The sequence below is a fragment of the Molossus molossus genome, unplaced genomic scaffold, assembly GCF_014108415.1.
Source record: "Molossus molossus isolate mMolMol1 unplaced genomic scaffold, mMolMol1.p scaffold_m16_p_4, whole genome shotgun sequence".
Classification (NCBI taxonomy): Eukaryota; Metazoa; Chordata; class Mammalia; order Chiroptera; family Molossidae; genus Molossus; species Molossus molossus.
Window position 1 is genome coordinate 68848920 of NW_023425377.1, and position 20326 is coordinate 68869245.

General features: G+C 48.2%; 1 protein-coding gene across 6 annotated transcripts in view; it reads left to right on the forward strand.

Annotated features, from left to right (window-relative positions):
- The first annotated feature begins 1923 nt into the window (after window positions 1-1923).
- AKAP8L (A-kinase anchoring protein 8 like) overlaps window positions 1924-20326 on the forward strand; it is a 31297-nt gene continuing 12894 nt past the window's right edge. For 2 of the 6 annotated variants that reach the window (XM_036239723.1, XM_036239726.1), the window contains exons 1-12: window positions 1924-2020; window positions 7054-7128; window positions 13389-13421; window positions 13661-13901; window positions 15770-16223; window positions 16319-16415; window positions 16499-16569; window positions 16910-16973; window positions 17881-17989; window positions 19434-19575; window positions 19666-19771; window positions 19966-20096. In XM_036239723.1, the coding sequence (XP_036095616.1) occupies window positions 2008-2020; window positions 7054-7128; window positions 13389-13421; window positions 13661-13901; window positions 15770-16223; window positions 16319-16415; window positions 16499-16569; window positions 16910-16973; window positions 17881-17989; window positions 19434-19575; window positions 19666-19771; window positions 19966-20096 (1536 nt within the window). In that variant the 5' untranslated portion in view covers window positions 1924-2007. Of the gene's footprint in view, window positions 2021-7053; window positions 7129-13388; window positions 13422-13660; window positions 13902-15769; window positions 16224-16318; window positions 16416-16498; window positions 16570-16909; window positions 16974-17880; window positions 17990-18509; window positions 18653-19433; window positions 19576-19665; window positions 19772-19965; window positions 20097-20326 lie in introns of those variants that run through there. The other 4 variants (XM_036239724.1, XR_004956396.1, XM_036239725.1 and 1 more) reach the window with 4 other exon arrangements.

A 20326-nucleotide genomic window follows, 5' to 3' on the forward strand; every position in this document is an offset into this window, starting at 1 on the left:
ATAGACAGAAGAGGCCTCCTCAGCCCCAACCCTTTTACCCCAGCCCCCACCATGTACCTGACTGGGGATGAAGGGCTAAGAAGCTGTGACAACGTGACCACAGGAGTGATCTTGGCCTGCACACTTGGCTTTTCTGCTCATGGGAGGTTAGGACACACATCTTGCCCTGTGGAGGAAGGCTTCACCACTGCTGTCTGTCCCACTCTGTGGGTGGGTGTGTCTGAGACTTTGAAAGCAGGGAGGTTATCTCTTGGATAAGAGCTGACCTAAAGGTACTTCTTTCATCCTTTTATAAATTAGTTTAAAAAGTATAAAAGTGCTGTAAGCTGGATATAAAAAAAGTTCAAATGATGCAAAACTTACATGGGAAGCCCTTCTTCATCCAAATTGTGTTGTAATAGCTGTGTGAGTCTTTGAAAGGGTCACATACAGTTCTTACCACAGAGTGATCTTTTTCTAAACTTCTGAGCACACCCCTTAAGTTATTCTGACTCTCTGAGGCAAAGGGTTAAAATGTTAATTATTAAATAAGGGTAAAATGATGGCTGTGGTATGTGCTATGAAGAAAGCTCCCCAGGAGATGTGTCCAGGGGACAGCTTGGTGGACAGGCAGGCAGGTATCCCTGAGGGTGACAAATGAGCCGAGCCCCAAAACTAGAGTGCACATTCATCAGTTTTATGTGCTTCACATACGGAGTTTCTCAGTACATCATAACCCTTGTCCCACCTGGCAGCAAGTTCTGCAGAATCCCCATTGGGGGGGGGTTGTTTTGCTAAAATTTTATGGAGAATTCCAACCCTACAAAGGTAGAATAGTACAACGAACTCTCATCTACTCATCAATTATTAACTTATAACTAGTCTCTTCAGTTATAAACTCTGCCTCCGCCCCCTCCCTATCTGTATTATGACAGAAAAAAGTGTAAAAGTCATAATTGCGTGGCAATATGAATTTTCACAAATACATGTTAATGACTGTTTTCAGTGTCTGCAGCTCTGCCAGACACTGTCTTAGAAGTTATGAGATGTCTCTGACACTGGATTGCACATATCCAGTGAGGGTGCTGAAGACAGAGCTGGATCCTGGTGTGGCCACGGCATATCTCTAAAGTCAGAACAACCAAGAAGATTTTAGAGGGGTCGTTCCAGCTTTAACACTTAAGTGTCAAGGACCTTGAGCAAGCCATGAATTCCAAGTCTCGGTTTTCTTATCTTTTAAATGAGAATTTTAAAAAACACACAAAAAACAAGGTCCTCGCAGGTGTGAGGAAACATTCGAGATGATAAACAATACATCTGCTACATATATAATATAAATATGCTATATAAATATATTTGTTATTGTTATGTAACCATTGATAACATTTATTTAGTACGCCCCGCCCTGGACTGATTACACATTATCTATTATGTATATTATCTCATACGTTTGAACCTGTGCCCAGCATCTTGTTTGGTGTTTAGTTGTAATTTTCATTCCAACATGGCTTTACCATGCTCATTTGAAGAAGCTGATGGCCAGAGACATTAGAAACAGCCCAGATTGGCACGGCACCCGGGTGGCGGAGACAGGATTGGAACGCTGCCCAGCGCTGTAGACCCAGCTCCCTCTGGCGGGCCTCGGGGGCACAGACTCTCCACCCACCCGGCCACCCTTGAGCCTCAGGTCTTTCCGTAGTTCATAGCTCCGCCCCTTCGAGCTCTACAGGACACCACTTCCAGACCCGCTTATCTTAGCCAATCACCGCGGGCTTGAGATAACGGAAGGCAGTGGTAGGGCGGGGCTCTCATGAGATTGGCAATAGCCTCAGCCAAGGTATAAGGACACTCTGAGATAGACAGCGTGATGACCCAATAGACGTGAAGTCAGAGCTGGGCGTGAGCCAATACGGTCGGGAGGCGGGGCTCGATTGTGTGTAGCAAGATCCCGGGGGTTGCCACGGCTATCTCCGCGTCCGACGTGCAGGACATCTGCCGAAATTCTCGGGTGCAGTGTTCGCCGCTATCATGAGCTACACAGGTGAGCCCGCCTGGGTCCGGAGTCAGGCTCGGGATGGGGAAGGACTGGGATGTGCCAAGGCCGTGCCGGGCTCGCCCGCACCTCCCCCGGGGCCTGGATACCGCTCTTTCTGCGGTCACAAAATGGCGCCGCAGACGGGTCCCCTCAGGTTCGCGCCCCTCAATCCTCGGCTTCTCGGTTTTCTGTTGCTTGATTCTCGCGTTCCAGCTCCCGGGCTCGCGAGGTTTTGGTTTCTGTCGCCCGTGGCCGCGGGGTCCGAGGTCTTTTCTCTCACCACCTCCGTCTCTGGACTGGCCTTTTCGGACCTCGCAGCCTCAGGTCGCCTTTTCTCAGGCCTCGGCCCTTCCGATGAGTGGGTTTAGCTGCCGACGCCGTTGCCGCACCCTCCCCCACGTAGTGTCCCTGCAGGATGCCGCAGCTCCACTCTCCCGGTGCCGGCCCGGGCTGGTAGAGGCACCAGGCCCTTGGGCGAGGAGTAGATATTTGGAGGGTTTGACTGAGCGGGGCATCTTGTGTCCTGAGAGACAGCCTGAACCTTGCATGAAATGGCTCGTTTCCATGGTAATTCATTCACCATCTGTCAGAGTCATCGTCGCAGGTGCTGAATAGGTACTGGAATACTGGCAAGAATTCCTCAAACAGTTTATAGGGAGAGGCAGACCACAGCAAACAAACAAATGAATGTAGGATATATTCTGAGGTGGTCGGTACCCTGCGGAAGTTGTTCTATTACTTGGGGTAGTTGGAGACCTGTAAAGAAGTGACATTCAAGCAGAGACTGGATTAGACATAGTAAGGGAGTTCAGAGTATTTGGCACAAGGAGCCCTTGACTTAAAGGCCCAGGGGTAGGAGCTGCCTGGCTCCTTTGAAGTTCTGCCAGGGAGGCCAGTGGTACTTGAGCAAATCGGAGGGTGGATGATAAGATAAGAGAGGGGGGCCTCAGATATGCGTGGACAATTGTAATTTATCTCCAGATGAATTGGACTGCTGGGTTTGTCTTGGTAGTAACCAATGAAGCTGCTCAATCAGGAGCCATAGACTAGGCCTCCCCCTTTCAGGTGGGTATTAGGCTGAGCATGTGTGGTTGCCTGGTAACCAGCATTCTACTCTGGAATACTGGGAACTAGGAATGGAACCTGAGCCAGAGGCTCTGCAGTAGGCTGCTTTATGTTGGCCTAGGCTTGGAGGTGGTGCCAGGTCTCCTTCCTCTGGCACCTCGGTCAGGAGCTTGGCAAGAACACCAAGCAGTCATCCCTTAGCCCTGTGGTTCTCAACCAGAGCCAGTTCTATCCCCGCCCCAGGGAGGTAGAACATTTGGCAATGTTTGAGACATTTTTGGTTGTCATGTCTGGTGGGAGGGGTGTCATTCAGTGTATAGAGACCAGGAATGCTGCTAGACATCTTACAGTACACAAGATGGATCCCCTACCACAAAGAATTATCTGGCTTGGAAGTCAGTAATGCCAAGATTGGGCAGTCCTGTCCTAGCATTTCTGTAGCTTTCCTGGTTCAGGAGGAAAGTCAGTAAGGTTGTTACTGACATTAATTGAGATGTAATCTTTTTCACCAAGCCTTACTGAGACCTGGAAGACAGTTCTGTGGTGGTTAGGAGCAAGACTGCTGAAGAAACCAGAACATGAATGGTTAGGTGCTATGGGGAACTTAAAAATGGGGCATTTATATTTATAGACAAGGAAACTGAGTTAGAGTGGTCACTAATGGCCGAGTCTGAATTTTAACTCCAGATCTTGTAGGCTGTAACTTTGGTTTGAGTGGGTACGGAGTTAGTGAAGCTAATGAGGTAATGATTAGTTTTTCCTGGATTTTTTTTTTTTTAATCCACAACCGAGGACATTTTTCCATTTTTTGTTCAGCTAGAGTGGGAGGGAGAGAGAAGAGAAACATTGATATGAAAGGGACACATCGAGTGGCTGCCACCTGCACGACCCAACCAGGGCCAGGGACAAATTGCATCTGAGATACATGCCCTTAGTGGAAACCGAACCTGGGTCTCTCTGGACTGCAGGTCGACACTCTAACCGCTGAACCAAACCGAGCAGGGCTCCTGGATCTTGATCAACTGAAAGCCAAAATTACTTTATCGTGTCTTTCACTTTTAAGAAACTAACCTCTAAAGTGAAAGGCATTTTAATCATATCTCAATTATTTTGCCTTTAAGGAGAATTTCTGGAGGCCTTGAAACAAATGTCAGCATTATTACTTATATAATGTGATTAAAATAATTTATCTTTCTGATAACTTGTCCAGCTTTTGAACTTAGTTTATGTATGCTTGGGAAAGGAGTCTTTGTCTCTGGCACTGAGGGGAAAGATGAAAGCAATGGAAACACAGGACAGAAAAATCCAGAACCAGGCCTTAAAACAAAGTTCTTAAATGCTACCAATTTTTTTTTTTTTTTTTTTTTGATAGAGTGGGAGGGAGAGAGAAAAAAATAAACAAAACAAAACATCAATTGGCATGACCCCGACTGGCCCAAGATTGAACTGGTGACTCTCCTGTCCGTGGGCTGATGCCCTTAACTGCTGAGCCAAACCGGCCAGGACTACTACCAATTTTTTTATGGGAATATTTATTATTTTACAGTTACTGTGTGTTAGGAACACACAAGTGGTTAAGCTGAATGATTCTGGCTTGGGATCTCTTATGAGGTTACATTTTGGATGTTAGTCTGGACTAGAGTCATCTGAAGGCTTGACTAGTGCTGAAGGATTCATGTCCAAGGTGACTTAAACTTACATGGCTAGTAGGGTGATGCTGGCTGTTGGTTCCTCACCATGTGGACTTCTCCACCGTCCTGCTAAAGGGGCCTCACAACATGGTGTCTAGTGTTCCCCAGAGTGAATGATCTAAGAGAGAACAAGGGGGAAGCCTCGGAAGTAATATTCATTTTTGCAATATCTTATTGGTTACTTTAGCTACTTGTATGAGTTTGTTAAGGGGCAACATAACTAACATAATGGCAGAAGTTAAGACTCACTGGAGGCCATGTTAGAGGCTGGTTATCACCAAATAGTATCCTGTTTCAGAAAGAAAAGGAACAAGATAAAACTGAGAAGCTTTGTATGTTTTTGTGTAAAAAAGATGTCAGAGAGACTGGCCAAGAGGAGAGGGCTATGATGCATAGTTACTGTAAATCCACGGTCTGACCCTTAGCTTTATAGAACCAAAAGCTTGCTTATTTGATTTTTCACCTAGAGCTGGTCAGGTTGGTTCATGAAACCAAGAAGAGAGTGATTTATAACCCTGACAAGAAAGAATTTACTCACAATTAGAGCATAACTGATTAATGAAAGTCCTGCCCAGAATGTTAATGTGGGCAGGGACAGAACTAGAGCAGAGGTTGCCATTGAGCTCTTAAGGTTGTGTAGATTGTCTTTCCTTTTTCCCAGGGGAGAAAGAACCAGGGCCCCTTTCTCCTGAATAGACATAGAGTTTTTGCTCTGCAGCTTTCATACTGTGTTCCGTTATGTATTGCTGTCAGCCTGTGGTAGGTTCCAATTGTAGCTGCAGTACTTACAAACCACGTTACCTAACATTACCTAAAGTCTGGTGCCATTTTGCTGGTGGCCCGGTTGCTGAACAAACAAGTTTCCAGAAGCTACTTGAACAAGCTGTAGAAAACAGGTATTGGGTGCTTTTTTATACTTGTGAGCCTTCCTCACAGGTTAATTATGTGAAGAATGCTTTCTGTTTCTTGATGTGTTACATCATTGCTTAGAATTTAGGTATCTGGGGAAGCTGCCGGGTTCCTGGAGGGGATTCATTTGAATGTGCCCTCTTTAATTAGGGAAGGTTAAAAAGGTTGGGTTTGAATACTTTTTGGCTTTCCTTTTCCCTGGTACCTCTTCTCAGTTCCCTTTACTGAAAATTAAAGATAAAGTGGTAGTCCATGGATCCTTGTTTGAAACCTTTGGCACTGGGTGTGTTTTGGAATTCTAGTTTGAGAAAAGGATATTCCACAGCACCCACACTGGGATGTGTACTAGCACCCAGTAATTAAACACATTATTTCTGTACCAAGTGGGGTAAAGAAAGATCATAATTATCCTCACAGATCATTTTTTGTACCACATTTGAGGAGAATACTTCGTTTGCAGACCTTTTTGGACTGGAATTGCAGGGTAAAGGATCTTGGCCCTGTCCCCTTTGTTGGCTGTGGTGAGGACGAAATGAAATAATGCAGAAGCTCTTAGCACCCTGCAGGGGAAATACCTATTCAATGTTGGCTGCTGTTGCTGTGGTTTTAAGAGATGAACTAGAGAAAATGTTAACAAATATGTGAATGCTTATCCTTGGTATATGCTTTTGTTGTAAATAAGTTATTGGAGGCACTGGCTTTTATTTTTAGGTCATGAGTTGGCCCTGATGGGAATAGGCAAATACTGCTTCTTAATGGTGTCTGTCATAATTTCAGTGCTGTGGGTAAATCATTAAAGATTTTTTAAAAATGTAGTATTAGTATTCATCATAGTCTGTTACCATAAGCATTTAAAAGCAGTAGTTTCTGGTAGAGGTTCAAGTTTTCCTTGCTTGGTACTAATTTATTTTAAGTTGTGAAATAGTTTGAGAGTTGAGAAAATAGGAAATAATATGTATATTATATGTAATGTTCATTCCATGTAAACATTCTAACCCAAGTAATTACATTTAAGAGGTAATTGTAACATGTACATTTTTATGGGAAAATTGAAAATACAAAACAGTTTTGGTTTCAGGTTTGGGGGAAGGGGGGAGTATTATTTGTCTAAACATTGTTAAAAAATAAACCCCGTCCTTGGGTTACTGGTTTAAGTATTTGAAAATTGTTATCCAGTTCTTCTGATATAGCAAGTTAAACATAGCCTGCCTTTCTATTGGTTAATATGTTCTGGAAGTGTAATTAAAGTGTTCAGAAGCTAGAATTTAGGCTTTCCAGTGAGGGGAGGGCCTACCAATCTATACTAAAGGGTAGTCTTAGGTCATTGGCAGATCGCTTGTTTGGAGAAATTAACCACACTGTGCATATGTTTAGGCTTTGTCCAAGGATCTGAAACCACTTTGCAGTCAACGTACTCAGATACAAGTGCTCAGCCCACCTGTGATTATGGTAAGTGTGGGCCCCTGGGAACCAGAGGTTGACTGCTCTGCCTTCTAGTACCAGAGCAGTCTGGTGTCTTGTTAGTTGCCTTTGGCCTTGCTGTCACCCTGTCTTGCTTTTCTAAATCCAAACTTGTATAAAATGATGTAGTGGGCTGTTTGAGTAGTAGCTGGTGTTCCCCTCTTTGAGGCAATTATGAAGAGATGTCTGTGTTATTGAACAAGTTGGAAGTCTGGGGACTGGAAATTATTGGTTTATTTGACCCTTTAACATTTTGTTAGAAGTCTGTGTTAAAGGTCTGGTTTCAGAAAATCTTGAGGGTCTGGAAAGGAGAGTGGCCAAAGTTCAAAGGATTGGTATGAGTGGAAACCAAGCCATTAACTTAGCCCCAAGGTAGTGTATGGGTCCGCTTGCCAGAGAGTCTGCCTGTCTGAATCCAGCCAGCTTTTATTTATGTATATATATATATGTATGTATTTTTTTAAATCCTCACCCGAGGATAGTTTTCCATTTATCTTCAGATAGAGTGGGAGGGAGGCAGGGGGAGAGAGGGAGAGGGAGAGGGAGAGAGAGAGAGAGAGAGAGAGAGAGAGAGGCACATCGATGTGAGAGACATTGAGAGAGACATATTGATTGGTTACCTCCCTCATGACCCCCACCAGGGTCAGGGACACTGCAACCCAGGTATGTGCTCTTAATCTGAATAGAACTTGCGACTCTATAGAACTGGTCTGTGGGCCAACATTAACTACTGAGCCAGACCTGCCAGGGTGAATCTAGCGAGCTTTTAAAAATGTCAGGCTAGCCCTGGCCGGTTTGGCTCAGCGGTTAGAGTGTCACCCTGCGGTCCCGGGTTTGGTTCCCGCTAAGGGCATGTACCTTGGTTGCAGTTTGTCCCTGGCCCTGGTTGGGTTGTGTGGGGGGCGACCACTCGATGTGTCCCTTTCACATCGATGTTTCTCTCTCTCTTCCTTCCACTCTATCTAAAAAAAAGGAAAAATGTTCTCAGATGAGGATAAAAAAAATAAAAATGTCAGGCTATCTCAAGCCAGGCAGCTTCTCGCATGTAGGGTTGAGGTAAAATCTCTGATTGATTTCTCAAGTGTGGACAGAAACACTAAATCTAATTCAGGAGTAGCCACCGGACAGGGTCCATAGATATTCTCTCAGCATGCTTCAGCAGCTGTAACTGCCAGTGAAGTGGGTCTTTCCATGTTGTATGACCCTAGATGTCTTGACAGAGAAACCTTTTTGGAATTAATAAGGATAATGCCTTCGTTGCTGAGATGGGTAGTTTGTTTTACTACCAAGGTCTGGGGAAAGACTAAGCCTACATGGTGACATTCCCTCAGGAGTCACTGAGTAAATGGACCTAAGTAAGCTACCTAAAGTTTTAACAGCTATTCCCTGTAGGAGAGGGAGATTTACAGTGTTTTGAAGTTGAGTAAGGAGTTATCAGGTATTTCGTAAGTAAGGAGAAACTTGGTCTGCATGGCTTCCCTCTCCTGCCATCCTTGCCTCACCCCTTTTAATCAAACATAGTACTAAATTGCACATCTTCTTTTTTGAATAGTTTTCCCTCTGGTTTACATATTCTGGGAATAAGCATTTTATTAGATGTGCTCTTTGCAAATATTTTATCCTAAACTCTGGCTTTGTCTCTTTATTCTCTTGTCAGTGTCTTTTGAAGAACACAAGTTCTTCATTTTGATAAGTCCAATTTATTAGCCTTTAATAGATTGTGATTTTAGAATCACAAGAAATTTATGGTATCTAAGAAATTTATGCCTAACCCAGGGTTGCAAAGATTATTGATTTTAAGGGGGGGAGGGGGAAATCATCGATCAGTTATGTCCCGTATGCACTCTGACCAGGGATCAAACCCGCACTGTCTTGAGCCACACTGGCCAGGAAAAACTGGAGATTCTGTTTTATTTTGTTTTTAGAGAGGGAAGAAAGGAGAGAAAGAGAAAAACATCAATGTGAGATACATTGATCAGTTACCTCTTGAACGTTCCCCAACCAGGCTTTAAACCTGATTCCTAGGTATGTGCCCTCAGAATCAAACCCTCAGCCTTCTGGTGCATGGGGCGATGCCCCAACCAACCAAGCCACACTGGCCAGGCCTCTAACCTTCCCACTCAAAAATCTCATCAGGATCATCAGGAATTTTTATAGAAATGGACAAACTGATTCTAAAATTTATATGCAAAAGCAAAAGAACTAGAATATCCAAGTCAATTCTGAAAAAACAAACAAACCTGGAGGACTCACATTACCTGATTTCAAGACTTAATATACAGTAAACAAGACCGTGTAGTACTGGTGGAAATTTAGATACATCAATCAATGGAACAGAATCACAGCCCAGTTACAAAGGTAAAGAACAGTCCTGAGCTATACTGCACGCCTTGTAGAAATATTAACTCAAAATGGATCACAAAATAAATGTAAAACACAAAACTGTCTTGAATCTATAGATTAGTTTGGGAGAATTAACATCTTAACAATACTAAGTTTTCTGATCCATAATACTCCATTTATTTAGATCTTAGATTTCTTTCATTAGTGTGTTGTAGTTTCCAATACAGATCTGACATACATTTTGTTTTATTTACACTTAAGTATTTCTTAGTGCTAAAGTAAGTGGTACTTTTAAACTTTTTAGTTTTCAGTTGTTCATTGCTAATATGTAGAAATCGGGTTGGTTTTTGTTTTTTTTTGTTTGTTTGTTTGTTTTTTTTATCCTCACCCGAGGACATTTCCATTTTTTGTACAGCTAGAGTGGGAGGGAGAGAGAGGAAGAGACAGAGAGAGAGAAACATCGACGTGAAGGGACACATCGAGTGGCTGCCACCGCACAACCAACCAGGGCCGGGGACAAACTGCAACCGTAGTACATGCCCTTAGCGGGAACCGAACCCGGGTCTCTCCGGACCGCAGGCCGACGCTCTAACCGCTGAGCCAAACCGGCCAGGGCTCGGGTTGGTTTTTGTATACTGACTGTAGTAAACTTTGCAGAGCTCACTTATTCTAGTAACTCTTGTAGATTGCTTGATTTTTTTTATGTAGACAATCATGTGAAAGTATAGTGGCAGATTTATCTATCCTCACCTGAGGACATTTTTCCATTTTTGTTCAGATAGAGTGGGAGAGAGAGAGAGAGCTAGAGAGAGAGAGAGAAACATCAACATGAAGGGGACACATCGAGTGGCTGCCTTCACACGTGCCGTTAGCAGGAACCGAACCCGGTCTCTCTGGACCACGGGCCGACACTCTAACCCCTGAGCCAAACCGGCCAGAGCTGTAACAACATTTATATAACATTTTGAAAAACAGTTAACCAAGAGCCCACCGTTTTAATATTTAACTTTTATCAGCATACCTATCTTAGGTAGTTGAATAATTTATAGGTGGACAGAATTGTGTATCTTGCTTTATTTATCTTATTGTAGCACATTTTTTTGTGCCACAAAAAGCTTAATAGACTTGATTAGTTTGGGAGAATTAACATCTTAACAATATTAAGTTTTCTGATCCATAATTTTCTATTTATTTAGATCTTAGGTTTAAATGAGATATTTCACTGAGTTTTTTTATTTTATTTTATCTTTTTGTTGTTGTTGTTGATCCTCATCCGAGGCTATTTTTTCCATTGATTTCTTTTTAGAGAGAGTGGAAGGGAGAGAGGTAGGGAGAGAGAGAGAAACATCTATGTGAGACAGACATCAATTGGTTGCCTCCCACACATGCCCCAACCTGGGGCTGGGAATCGAACCTGCGACCCTATGGTGCAGGGGCAGATGCTCCAACCACTGAGACACACTAGCCAGGGCTGAGTATTTATTTTTGCTCTATAAGTATTGCTTACCATGATCATCTCCATGTCTTTTCTTTTGTTTGTTTCTTTTTTAAAAGTAATATGTCCTACCCTGGCCAGTGTGGCTCAGTGGATTGAGTGTCGTCCCGTGGACTGAGAGGTCCTGGTTTGATTCCTGGTCAGGGCACATGCCCAGGTTGCAGGCTTAATCCCCAGTAGGGGGTGTGCAGGAACAGCCGCTAGATGTTTTTCTCTCGTATCAAAGTTTCTATCTCTCTTTTTTCCCCTCTAAAAAATCAGTAAAAAAAAACATTTTAAAATAACATGTCCTTAAAATTTCCTTGGTTAACAATGGTTTTACCTTTCTGGGGATGGAAGTGAGTTTGGATGTTCTTTTGGAAGGGGCAGGTCTGGGGGCAGGACGAGGTTATATTCAAATGCTATGTTGTGGACAAAGACTTCTCCCTGGGGAGCCCCTTAGGGAGTCTGGGTTGCTCCAGGCATAGCAAATGGCACAAATGGAGTACTTATCAGTGCCGGTTACTGCTTCCTTCCCTTGTGCTACTTCACTATTCTTGGTGGGTCCTCAGCAGCAGAGCCCCAATGGGTTTGCCTTGACTCCCAGTCCTGTCTCCTTTTACAGATAGTTAGTGTCCACTGTCCCTGGTGCAAACAGCCACATGACCAGGCTCCTGTATCTTCTGGGACTAAGTACATTATTCTTTTTGTGTGGCTTTGCCAGCCTTTCTTCCTACCCATCACTCATTATATGATTTCCCACTCCTGGCTGTCCATTGCTACTAACTAGTTAGTAGTCTCTCTCTCCTTTAACATATAGTGCTCCAACCCTGAGCAATGCCCAGATCTGCCAGTCTCTGCCTTGTGTGCTCAGGATGATAGTTGTTGAATAAATGACTGTATGAGAAGCCTCTGCTTTGGTTTCCCCAAAGAGGATTTTTGCTTTGTGAGCTCTTTTATGTTCACATTCATTAAATGTAGTGGTCATCTAAAGTCCCTCACTGGCTTTTGATGCCTCCTTATTTTGTTTGTGCACTGGATTGAGGCAGATCTCAACCCATCCAGCATTCTCCCTGGTTCATCTTCTCAGTGTGTGTGTTCTTGCTGTGCTTTGCTGGATTCTGCCGTTCATCTTAATGCTATCTCACTGAACTTTGGTCCTGCCCTGAAATGAGCATGGTAGAGAGAATCAGAAGTAGATGACTCAGCTCTCACCAGAGACACTGGGAAGTGGGTGTCTTTTCATGGACTCCTCTGGGGAGGAATCATGTCTGCTTGACTCAGTTCCCACTTGGCTTCATACTTTGTCAGCTGTAGGTGGCTTTGTGTTCCTGAAGGAAGGACTTTTTCTCATGTACTATGATAAACTGCAGCACATTTAGTTTATAGTCCAGACTGAAGCTGTGTCTTGTCCTTCCCTCTGATGATATGTTCCAGCACAACACACACAAATTTGTTGTTGTTAATCTTCACCTGATGATATTTTTTCCATTGACTTTTTTTTTATCCTCACCCGAGGACATTTTTTCATTTTTTGTTCAGATAGAGTGGGAGGGTGGGAGAGAGAGAGAAACATCGACGTGAAAGGGACACATCGAGTGGCTGCCACCCGCATGACCCAACCAGGTCTGGGGACAAACTGCAACTGAGGTACATGCCCTTAGTGGGAACCGAACCCGGGACTCTCTGGTCTGCAGGCCAACGCTCTAACCGCTGAGCCAAACCGGCCAGAGCTGACTTTTTTTTTTTAAGAGAGAGTGTAAGGGAGACAGAGACAGAGCTTTCAATTTGTTCCCTTCTATATGTACCCTGACCAGGGCCAGGGATTGAACCTGCAACCCACGTACGTGCCCTTGACTGGGAATTGAACCTGAGACCCTTCAGTGCACGGGCCAACGTTCTAACCACTGAGATACACTGGCTAGAGCCACAGTTACACAATTTAAGGGCTTAATGGCTCTTTCTGTTAAGGTGGACATTTGAGGGACTAGGGTGATAAGTTTCTCTACTCCAGATGTCTTTGTTGGGCAATTTGAGTGACATAATTCAGCATAGATGTGGACTCAGTGCTGAGCTTCTTGTACTACAGAATCTGTATGGGGCACTGGGAAACATTCTCCTTTTCCTCTGATTGGTGCTTAGTCAGGAGTAGGGCAGTCTTCTAATTTTGGCTCCTAAAGAGTATAGGAACCAAATTCCTTAGCTGAGAGTGTTTTGAAGGGGAGGCTCCTTGAATAGCAGATGGTGGAGCTCCAGGGCAATGAGTGGCCTTGATCATTTATGTGGTGCTGTCAAGCTCCAGGCTTCTCAATTAAGGGCTGGTTAAAGTCTCCTGCAGGCAGTCAGATTCTGGAAGTCATTGACATCATTTGTTCTTGAATTAAGCTCTCATTGTATTGTAAGATCTAATTACCCATTTATTTTTTTGTAGGATATGGAACTTGGAACTCTGGGACGAACAGAGGCAAGTATCATTTCCATGATTGCTGTCCTCTCCCTTGGTATTGAACTGGTTATGTGTCTGGGTGGATGGGTGCCTTTGGGGGCTCTGGGACGGATACTTGTTCACAGGACTCATTAGGTGGCTAGTGTCCTCAGATTGTCTCTGTAACAGACAACATTGTTGTCTCTGTATTTGTTTCTCTTTCACTGTCTTTTTTCTCCCTGCCATCTCCATCTGTCTCTCTCTCTCCTTCATTGCAGGCTACGAGAACTATGGTTATGGCTATGGTTATGGCCAGGATAACACCACCAACTATGGGTACGGTATGGCCACTTCAAACTCTTGGGAAATTCCTAGCTCTGACACAAATGCAAACCCTAGTGCTGTGGGTAGCGCCAGTGCTGATTCCATTTTATCCAGAATTAACCAGCGCTTAGATATGGTGCCGCACTTGGAGACAGACATGATACAAGGAGGCGTGTACAGCTCGGGTGGAGAAAGGTGAGTGGGCGCCTGCCTAGGGGCCGAGGTGCTGCAGGGGCGCTCCTGCCTGCTGCCTGCTGGCTTCTCCCTCTCTGAACTGCCTCCATGTCTGCCTCCTCCCTCCTTATTCTATTGCTGGGGCTCCCAGAGACTCTGCTGGGATCCAGTGCACTGCCCATCTCTGGCTTTGCCCCCCTACCTACCCTTATTGCTACTGCCTGGTGACCAGCCTCTCCCCCAGCTTGTAGGGGAAAGAACAACTTCAAGCCAGGCTGGTTTTACTGTACCCTCCAAATGGCTCTTAGGAGCTGAGTGTTAAGTGGTCCTTCCCTCTGGAGACAGCCATTTGGAATTTGGAGACTTTATATCCTGCCCACAATCAGAGCAGGACAAATGGGGTTGAGTGTGAAAAGTTGGATGAGCCTTTGGAGCTTACCACATTAGGCTGGGCCATTCCCATATAAGGGACAGGCAGATGCGCACACTTCCTGGCTGCTCTTCAATGTGTGACAGACATGCACCTGTTGAGCCTTGGAAGTGGCCTCTGAAGAACTGTCCCTGTCCTCATTCTGCAGGTGAGGCACAGGCAGGTCACACTCTTGCCAGAAAGCACCCAGGAGTAAGTGGTAGAGCTAGGCTTGGCACCCAGACCTGCCCTGCTCCACAGCATCACTCTTTGGGCTTTTGTTATTATCTGAACTGATGCTGGCCCAGGAGTTCTTGGGCCCTAGCCAGAGGCTTTAGTGAGAGTGACATACGTATTTCCAGCACAAGTGGAGTGGAGTGGCCTAATGGCTTCAGTTGACAGATGGGGGAGAGCAGAAAGTAAGGAGGGGCCTGGCTGGACACTAGTGGGGTCAAGTGAGAACCCCAGGGATACTGGGAGACAGAGGGACTTGCTTGTATGGGTTTTGTAGCAAGTAAAAAGTGGGAGGATCCCCAGGCACACCCCCTGTCCTCATGCCTGATAACCACCATGCTTGGAGCTGAGATTGCAAAGGTCAGGAGGGGCTTGGTTCTTACCTTGGTAGTCATGTGGACCCTGTGCTGTTGCCTATGCACCATCTTGCCACAGCCTGGAGCCAGGGAATGGGTGGGGGATGGAATGGCATTTGGGTAGCACTGGCCACTTCTTGTGCTTGTGAGATGAGTGGGATCTGGGCCCCTGTGGGGCTATGGGCTGCAGGTGCGGTTAGAATGGCTCTCTATGGTGTCCTGTCAACCCCCATGGGAGGTTTGGCCTACCTTCCCTTTTGCTGTGTAGGGCTCAGTGCCCTAACCTCTTCTACCTTCACCCACCAGGCTCCAGGTTGATATAATAGAGCATTTTTTCCTAGTCCCAGGGCAAGCTCAAAGTGTTTTTCCTGGGAAACTCTCTCCATGTCCCCCTTCTCCTTTTGGGTAGCGAGGGGCTTTGAAGGGGTTTGGGGGTTCCTCCAGCCATAGGGATGAAATCAACACAGGTTTCTATGGGCGTTAACCCATTGGACAGGCAGTGCATATGCTGGAGGATGTTGGGATGCTCTGCTCTGCCACCCTGCCCAAGGAGAAACCTTGGGTGTTGTGGCTACCACTACCACAGACATGTACATGTGCTTCCAAAGGGTTAAGGGCTGTGGGGTGTCTGCCCCTGAGACCTACTCTACCTGTCATCAGTCCTTAGGGTCCCCAGACTGGTGAGTGTCCACATATAGGCTTGGGGACATTAGCTGGGGCTGAGGGGCCCTTCCTACTTCTAGAACTCTGTTCCTGAGAGGCCTTTTACCTGGCATTTCTGAACATTGAGCCTCTTCAGCAGCATGGGTAGGTGTTGAAGGGAGGTTTGGGGAGAGGCAAAAGTGACAGGACCTAAGGTTCGCCCTGATGCTTGCCACCTGCCTCTGCAGATATGATTCCTACGAGGCCTGTGACTCAAGGGCTGTCCTGAATGAGCGTGACCTTTACCGGTCGGGCTACGACTATGGCGAACTTGACCCTGAGATGGAAATGGCCTACGAGAGCCAATACGATGCCTACCGAGACCAGTTTCGCATGCGTGGCGGCGACACCTTTGGCCCACGGGCTCAGGGCTGGGCCCGGGACTCCCGTAGTAGCCGGCCAGTGGCCTCAGGCTATGGGCGCATGTGGGAAGACCCCATGGGGGCCCGGGGCCAGTGCATGCCTGGTGCCTCCCGGCTGCCCTCCCTCTTCTCCCAGAACATCATCCCGGAGTATGGCATGTTCCAGGGCATGCGTGGTGGGGGTGCCTTCTCAGGCAGCTCCCGCTTTGGCTTCGGGTTTGGCAATGGCATGAAGCAGATGAGGAGGACCTGGAAGACTTGGACCACAGCTGACTTCCGGGTGAGTGGAGGAGGCCTTCGTTCCTGGCTCCTCACTGGGTGGAGCAAGGGCCCCAGAGCCACCTGCCCTGACCTGGCTTCCTCTTTCTGACCTAGACCAAGAAGAAGAAGAGAAAGCAGTGCGGCAGTCCTGATGAGCCAGACAGCAAAGCCTCCCGGACTGACTGCTCAGATAATAGTGACTCGGACAATGGTGAGCCAGGGCATTGGTTACTGCCCCTGCCCCATACCCCATGCCCCCTGGGCCTCCTGGGCTCAGCATGCCTCCTCTTCCAGATGAGGGCACCGAGGGGGAAGCTGTAGATGGCACTGAAGTTGCAGACGCTGTGGAAAAGGGCTCCAGAGTGGTAAGTGGCTCCAGCCCTGCATGCACGCTCTGTTTGTAGGGGTGCCAGTGAAGAGTGGGCTGCCTGAGCCCCTAAGCCACAGAGCAGGGTTTCATAGGCTGGCCTGAGGCAGCTGTGCATGTATGCATGATCAGCATAAGGAAACAGGGAACTCTGGTAGAGGGAGCGAGGCTGTGGGGAGGCTGTTCAGCCAGAGGCGGAATGAGCCCTCAGTGCAAGGGCTGTAGGGAAGATGTGAGGCACTTGGCCCAGTGCCTGGCACATAGCAGGGCCTTGTTATTTAGAGACATTATGAACAACTATATATACTTGATACTGGGTTTTTGAAACTGTGTCTTAGGAAGGAGAAGATGATGAGGGAAAAGAGGAGGGGAAGGAAGACCGCAAAGAGGATACAGACAAGGGTGAGTATTCTGAGTGGCCTGGGTGTTGGGACAGTTCTTCTGGGCTCATGATGGGAGGCAGCCAGCTGAGGGCAGGGTTGTGGCAGAGACATGGCCAGCTCGGACTTTCCCTTGTGGGGCTGGCAGGGGGCCTCCTCTTCCTCTGCCCCTTCACACTCTGTCCCTGTTCTTCCCAGACGGAGGCTGTGAATGGCAGTGGTCCCTGCCTAGAACATTGGTTTTGACTTTAGGTGGGGGCAGCAAATAAAAGTATGGGTAAATCCCAGGCACATCCCCTGCCCTCGGTCCCTTAATAACATGAAGTCCAAGTCCTCAGTGGCTGGTGTCTGAGCTGGGACCCTTGGTGCAATTTTTACGGCTCTGGTTTGCGTGTCCTCTCCCTTAGTGTCCTCTCCAGCCCCTGTGTTGGGAGTCCGTGTCCCCCCACCCGAGTGATGAGCGCCAGCAGGTACCTAACAGTAAATCCAGCCTTAGCCCACTATTGCCGCGGTGCCCAGTGGGAGGGTGGGCAGGGCCATGTGAGCTTTGGGGTCTTTGCCCCTGGGGGCTGCACTTAGGCCCCAGCTGCAGCCTCCCTGCATCCCACCACCCAGGCTCTCCTCATCAAGACAGCCTCTCTTTGCCTTCCAGTCTGCCTGTGGCCTGCTCTGTGGAGTGTGGGTATCCTAGAGAGTGGTGCGGTCAGCAAGTGTCCTACCCTTTTAAGGCCAAAACCTAGGCCAAAACTGTTCCCTCTCCAGTCCAGGGTACCCACCTGCTCGATGCCAGAGGCCTTGCTCAGACAGCTGCTCTCAGAATGGACCCCTTGGAGTAGATGGCAGGTGATGCTGCGATGCAGCCAAAGGCCACAGGGCCTGCCCTGACCTGCTGGAACTAAGCTGGTACTGGTGCCCCTTTGTTCCCTTAGGATCTCTGAGCATCCAGGATGAGAGCAGCCAGACCAAGCACAAGTTACAGGCAGGCAAGAAGAGCCAGGACAAACAGAAGAAGCGGCAGCGAGACCGCATGGTGGAAAGGTAACCACCTTCCCTGTACCCCTTTGGGGCTGCTACCAAGAGGTCAGGGCCATAGCTCTGCCACCTCACCACCCTCTGGCCTCCCTTGGGAGCTGCCACCTGTTTGGCCGTGCATGGACCCTGCTTCCCACCCGGCCCAGCTCCCAAGGCCTGGCTCGTTCCCTGTCCCTCTGTGGCCGCCTGGTGACCACTGGAGTCTTTGGCCTGAGATCCTACACTGCTCAGCACCGTTGCCCAGAAGCTCTGGCGCTCGGTTACTTGGCACAGGAGTCCGGAGGTGCAATGGGGGCCTGATGCCCCTGCGGGAGGGGGCCAGCTCATCAGAGATTCGAGGTCCAAGGTGCCTGTGCCACCCCAGCTAGCTGCCAAGAGGCTGCCGCCGTGCCCAGGAGAGATGGCAGCACCTGTGGGCTTTGGCAGCCTCGGGCCTGCCCTCTGCCCTGTCCGCCGGCCCCCGTCAGGCCGGGCCTATCTGCGGCTGAGCCCTTCACGCCGCTTGGTCGGGTCTGTCTGCCCTTAGGGCTCCCGTACTGGCGCTTGCCTCCTCCTCCTCCGCCTCAGACTCTTGCTCTTGCTGGACCTTCCTCAGCCTCGCCGGCGCCCGGCCCCTGGGCTCTCCAGAAAAAGCTGACCCCGTGGCCCAGATAAGGACGTCCGGCAGAGGTAGGGACTCGCCCCAAGGCCTCGGTGGCGGCTGGCCTCCTCCGTCCCTTGCCACGGCGGCCTGCTCCAGCCCAGGCCCTAGACCCCGGGCTTCTGCTGTGACCACCAGGCCCAGACAGAGCACCTCGCTCAGGTGACTCCAGGCTGCCCTCTGGCAGGCCGGGCAGGCATCCTCCTTCCAGCTCAGACTGGTCTCTTCTTGGAAGAGGAAGATGAGGCAGCGGGTGCCCAGGCCTGCTTGCCTTCCATCCCTCCCGACACCACCCCTGAGCACTCTTGAGTAGAGGATGGGCTGGGCCTTTCAGTCCCCCGGCCCCAGGAGGAAGATGCAGCACTTTTTCTGGCCCTGCCTCAGGACTGCGTACTCCACTCTGCACCTCAGGGCCACTTGGCTCATGCCAGGGCATTCTTCCTTCTGGTTCCCAGCTGGGCCAAGTACACAGCTCCTGCCTAGCCTTGGTAGAGAAGCCTTCTGGCTACCTTCCAGCGACTCCTTGCCTGTTGTAGCAGCTGCTGCCTCAGGCTTCAGCAGGCTTCAGTCTCCTGCCTGTGGGAAGGAAGAGCTCCTCCCTGTCCCCTACGTTGCAGTAACTGCAGCCTGCAGACTTTCTGCCCTTTCTACTCCCGACCCCACTGATCCCAGCCTGTCCCTGGCTGGGACTGCACTTCAGAGGCTCGTGAGCAAAGCCTATTTCAGGGCTCGGAGCTGGGTTGGGTGAGACAGCAGCACTGTTCCATGGAACCATCAAGGCCTCAACCCTTCGTTTTCCTCCTGTGGCAGGATCCAGTTTGTGTGTTCTCTCTGCAAGTACCGGACCTTCTATGAGGATGAGATGGCTAGCCACCTCGACAGCAAGTTCCACAAGGAGCACTTTAAGTACGTAGGCACCAAACTTCCCAAGCAGACAGCTGACTTTCTGCAGGTGAGCCTTGAAGTGGCACCGGTGCTCTTCTCTTCTCAGTTCCCTGAGCAGCCCACGTGAACCTTGGTCTCTCCTCCGTGTCTCTGGCAGGAGTATGTCACCAACAAGACCAAGAAGACAGAGGAGCTCCGAAAAACTGTGGAGGACCTTGATGGTTTGATCCAGCAGATCTATAGAGACCAGGATCTGACACAAGGTGAGGAGGTTCCATCTCACTCCTACTGGCAGGGCCTCAGCCTGTCCTCTTCCGGTCATGACTCCCCTCGTCCCCCAGAGAATGTTTGTGAGAATAGCCTCAGGCTCATGTGAAGTGAGTAGCTAGGCTGGTGTTTTTCACAAACTTCTGGGTCACCTAATATTAGTGGCAACACTCTCCTTTTTCCCCTACAGAAATTGCCCTGGAGCATTTTGTGAAGAAGGTTGAGGCAGCCCACTGTGCAGCCTGTGACCTTTTCATTCCCATGCAGTTTGGGATCATCCAGAAGCACCTCAAGACCGTGGATCACAATCGGAATCGCAGGGTGAGTGACCATCCTGTTGGGGGGTCCTGGTGTTATAACCTTCCTTCCAGTGAGGGACTGCAGGGGTCAGGTAGATATAGACATTTCTGGCCCAGTGCAGTCTCAGAGAGAAGTATTAGAGTTAGTATTGAACTAGAGAGTTTGGGCACCTGGTGTGGGAGAAAGGCTGGGGCCAATGACAGGCTGCTACACAGAGATGTGCCTCCTTGGGAATGAAGAGAAGGGTGGGA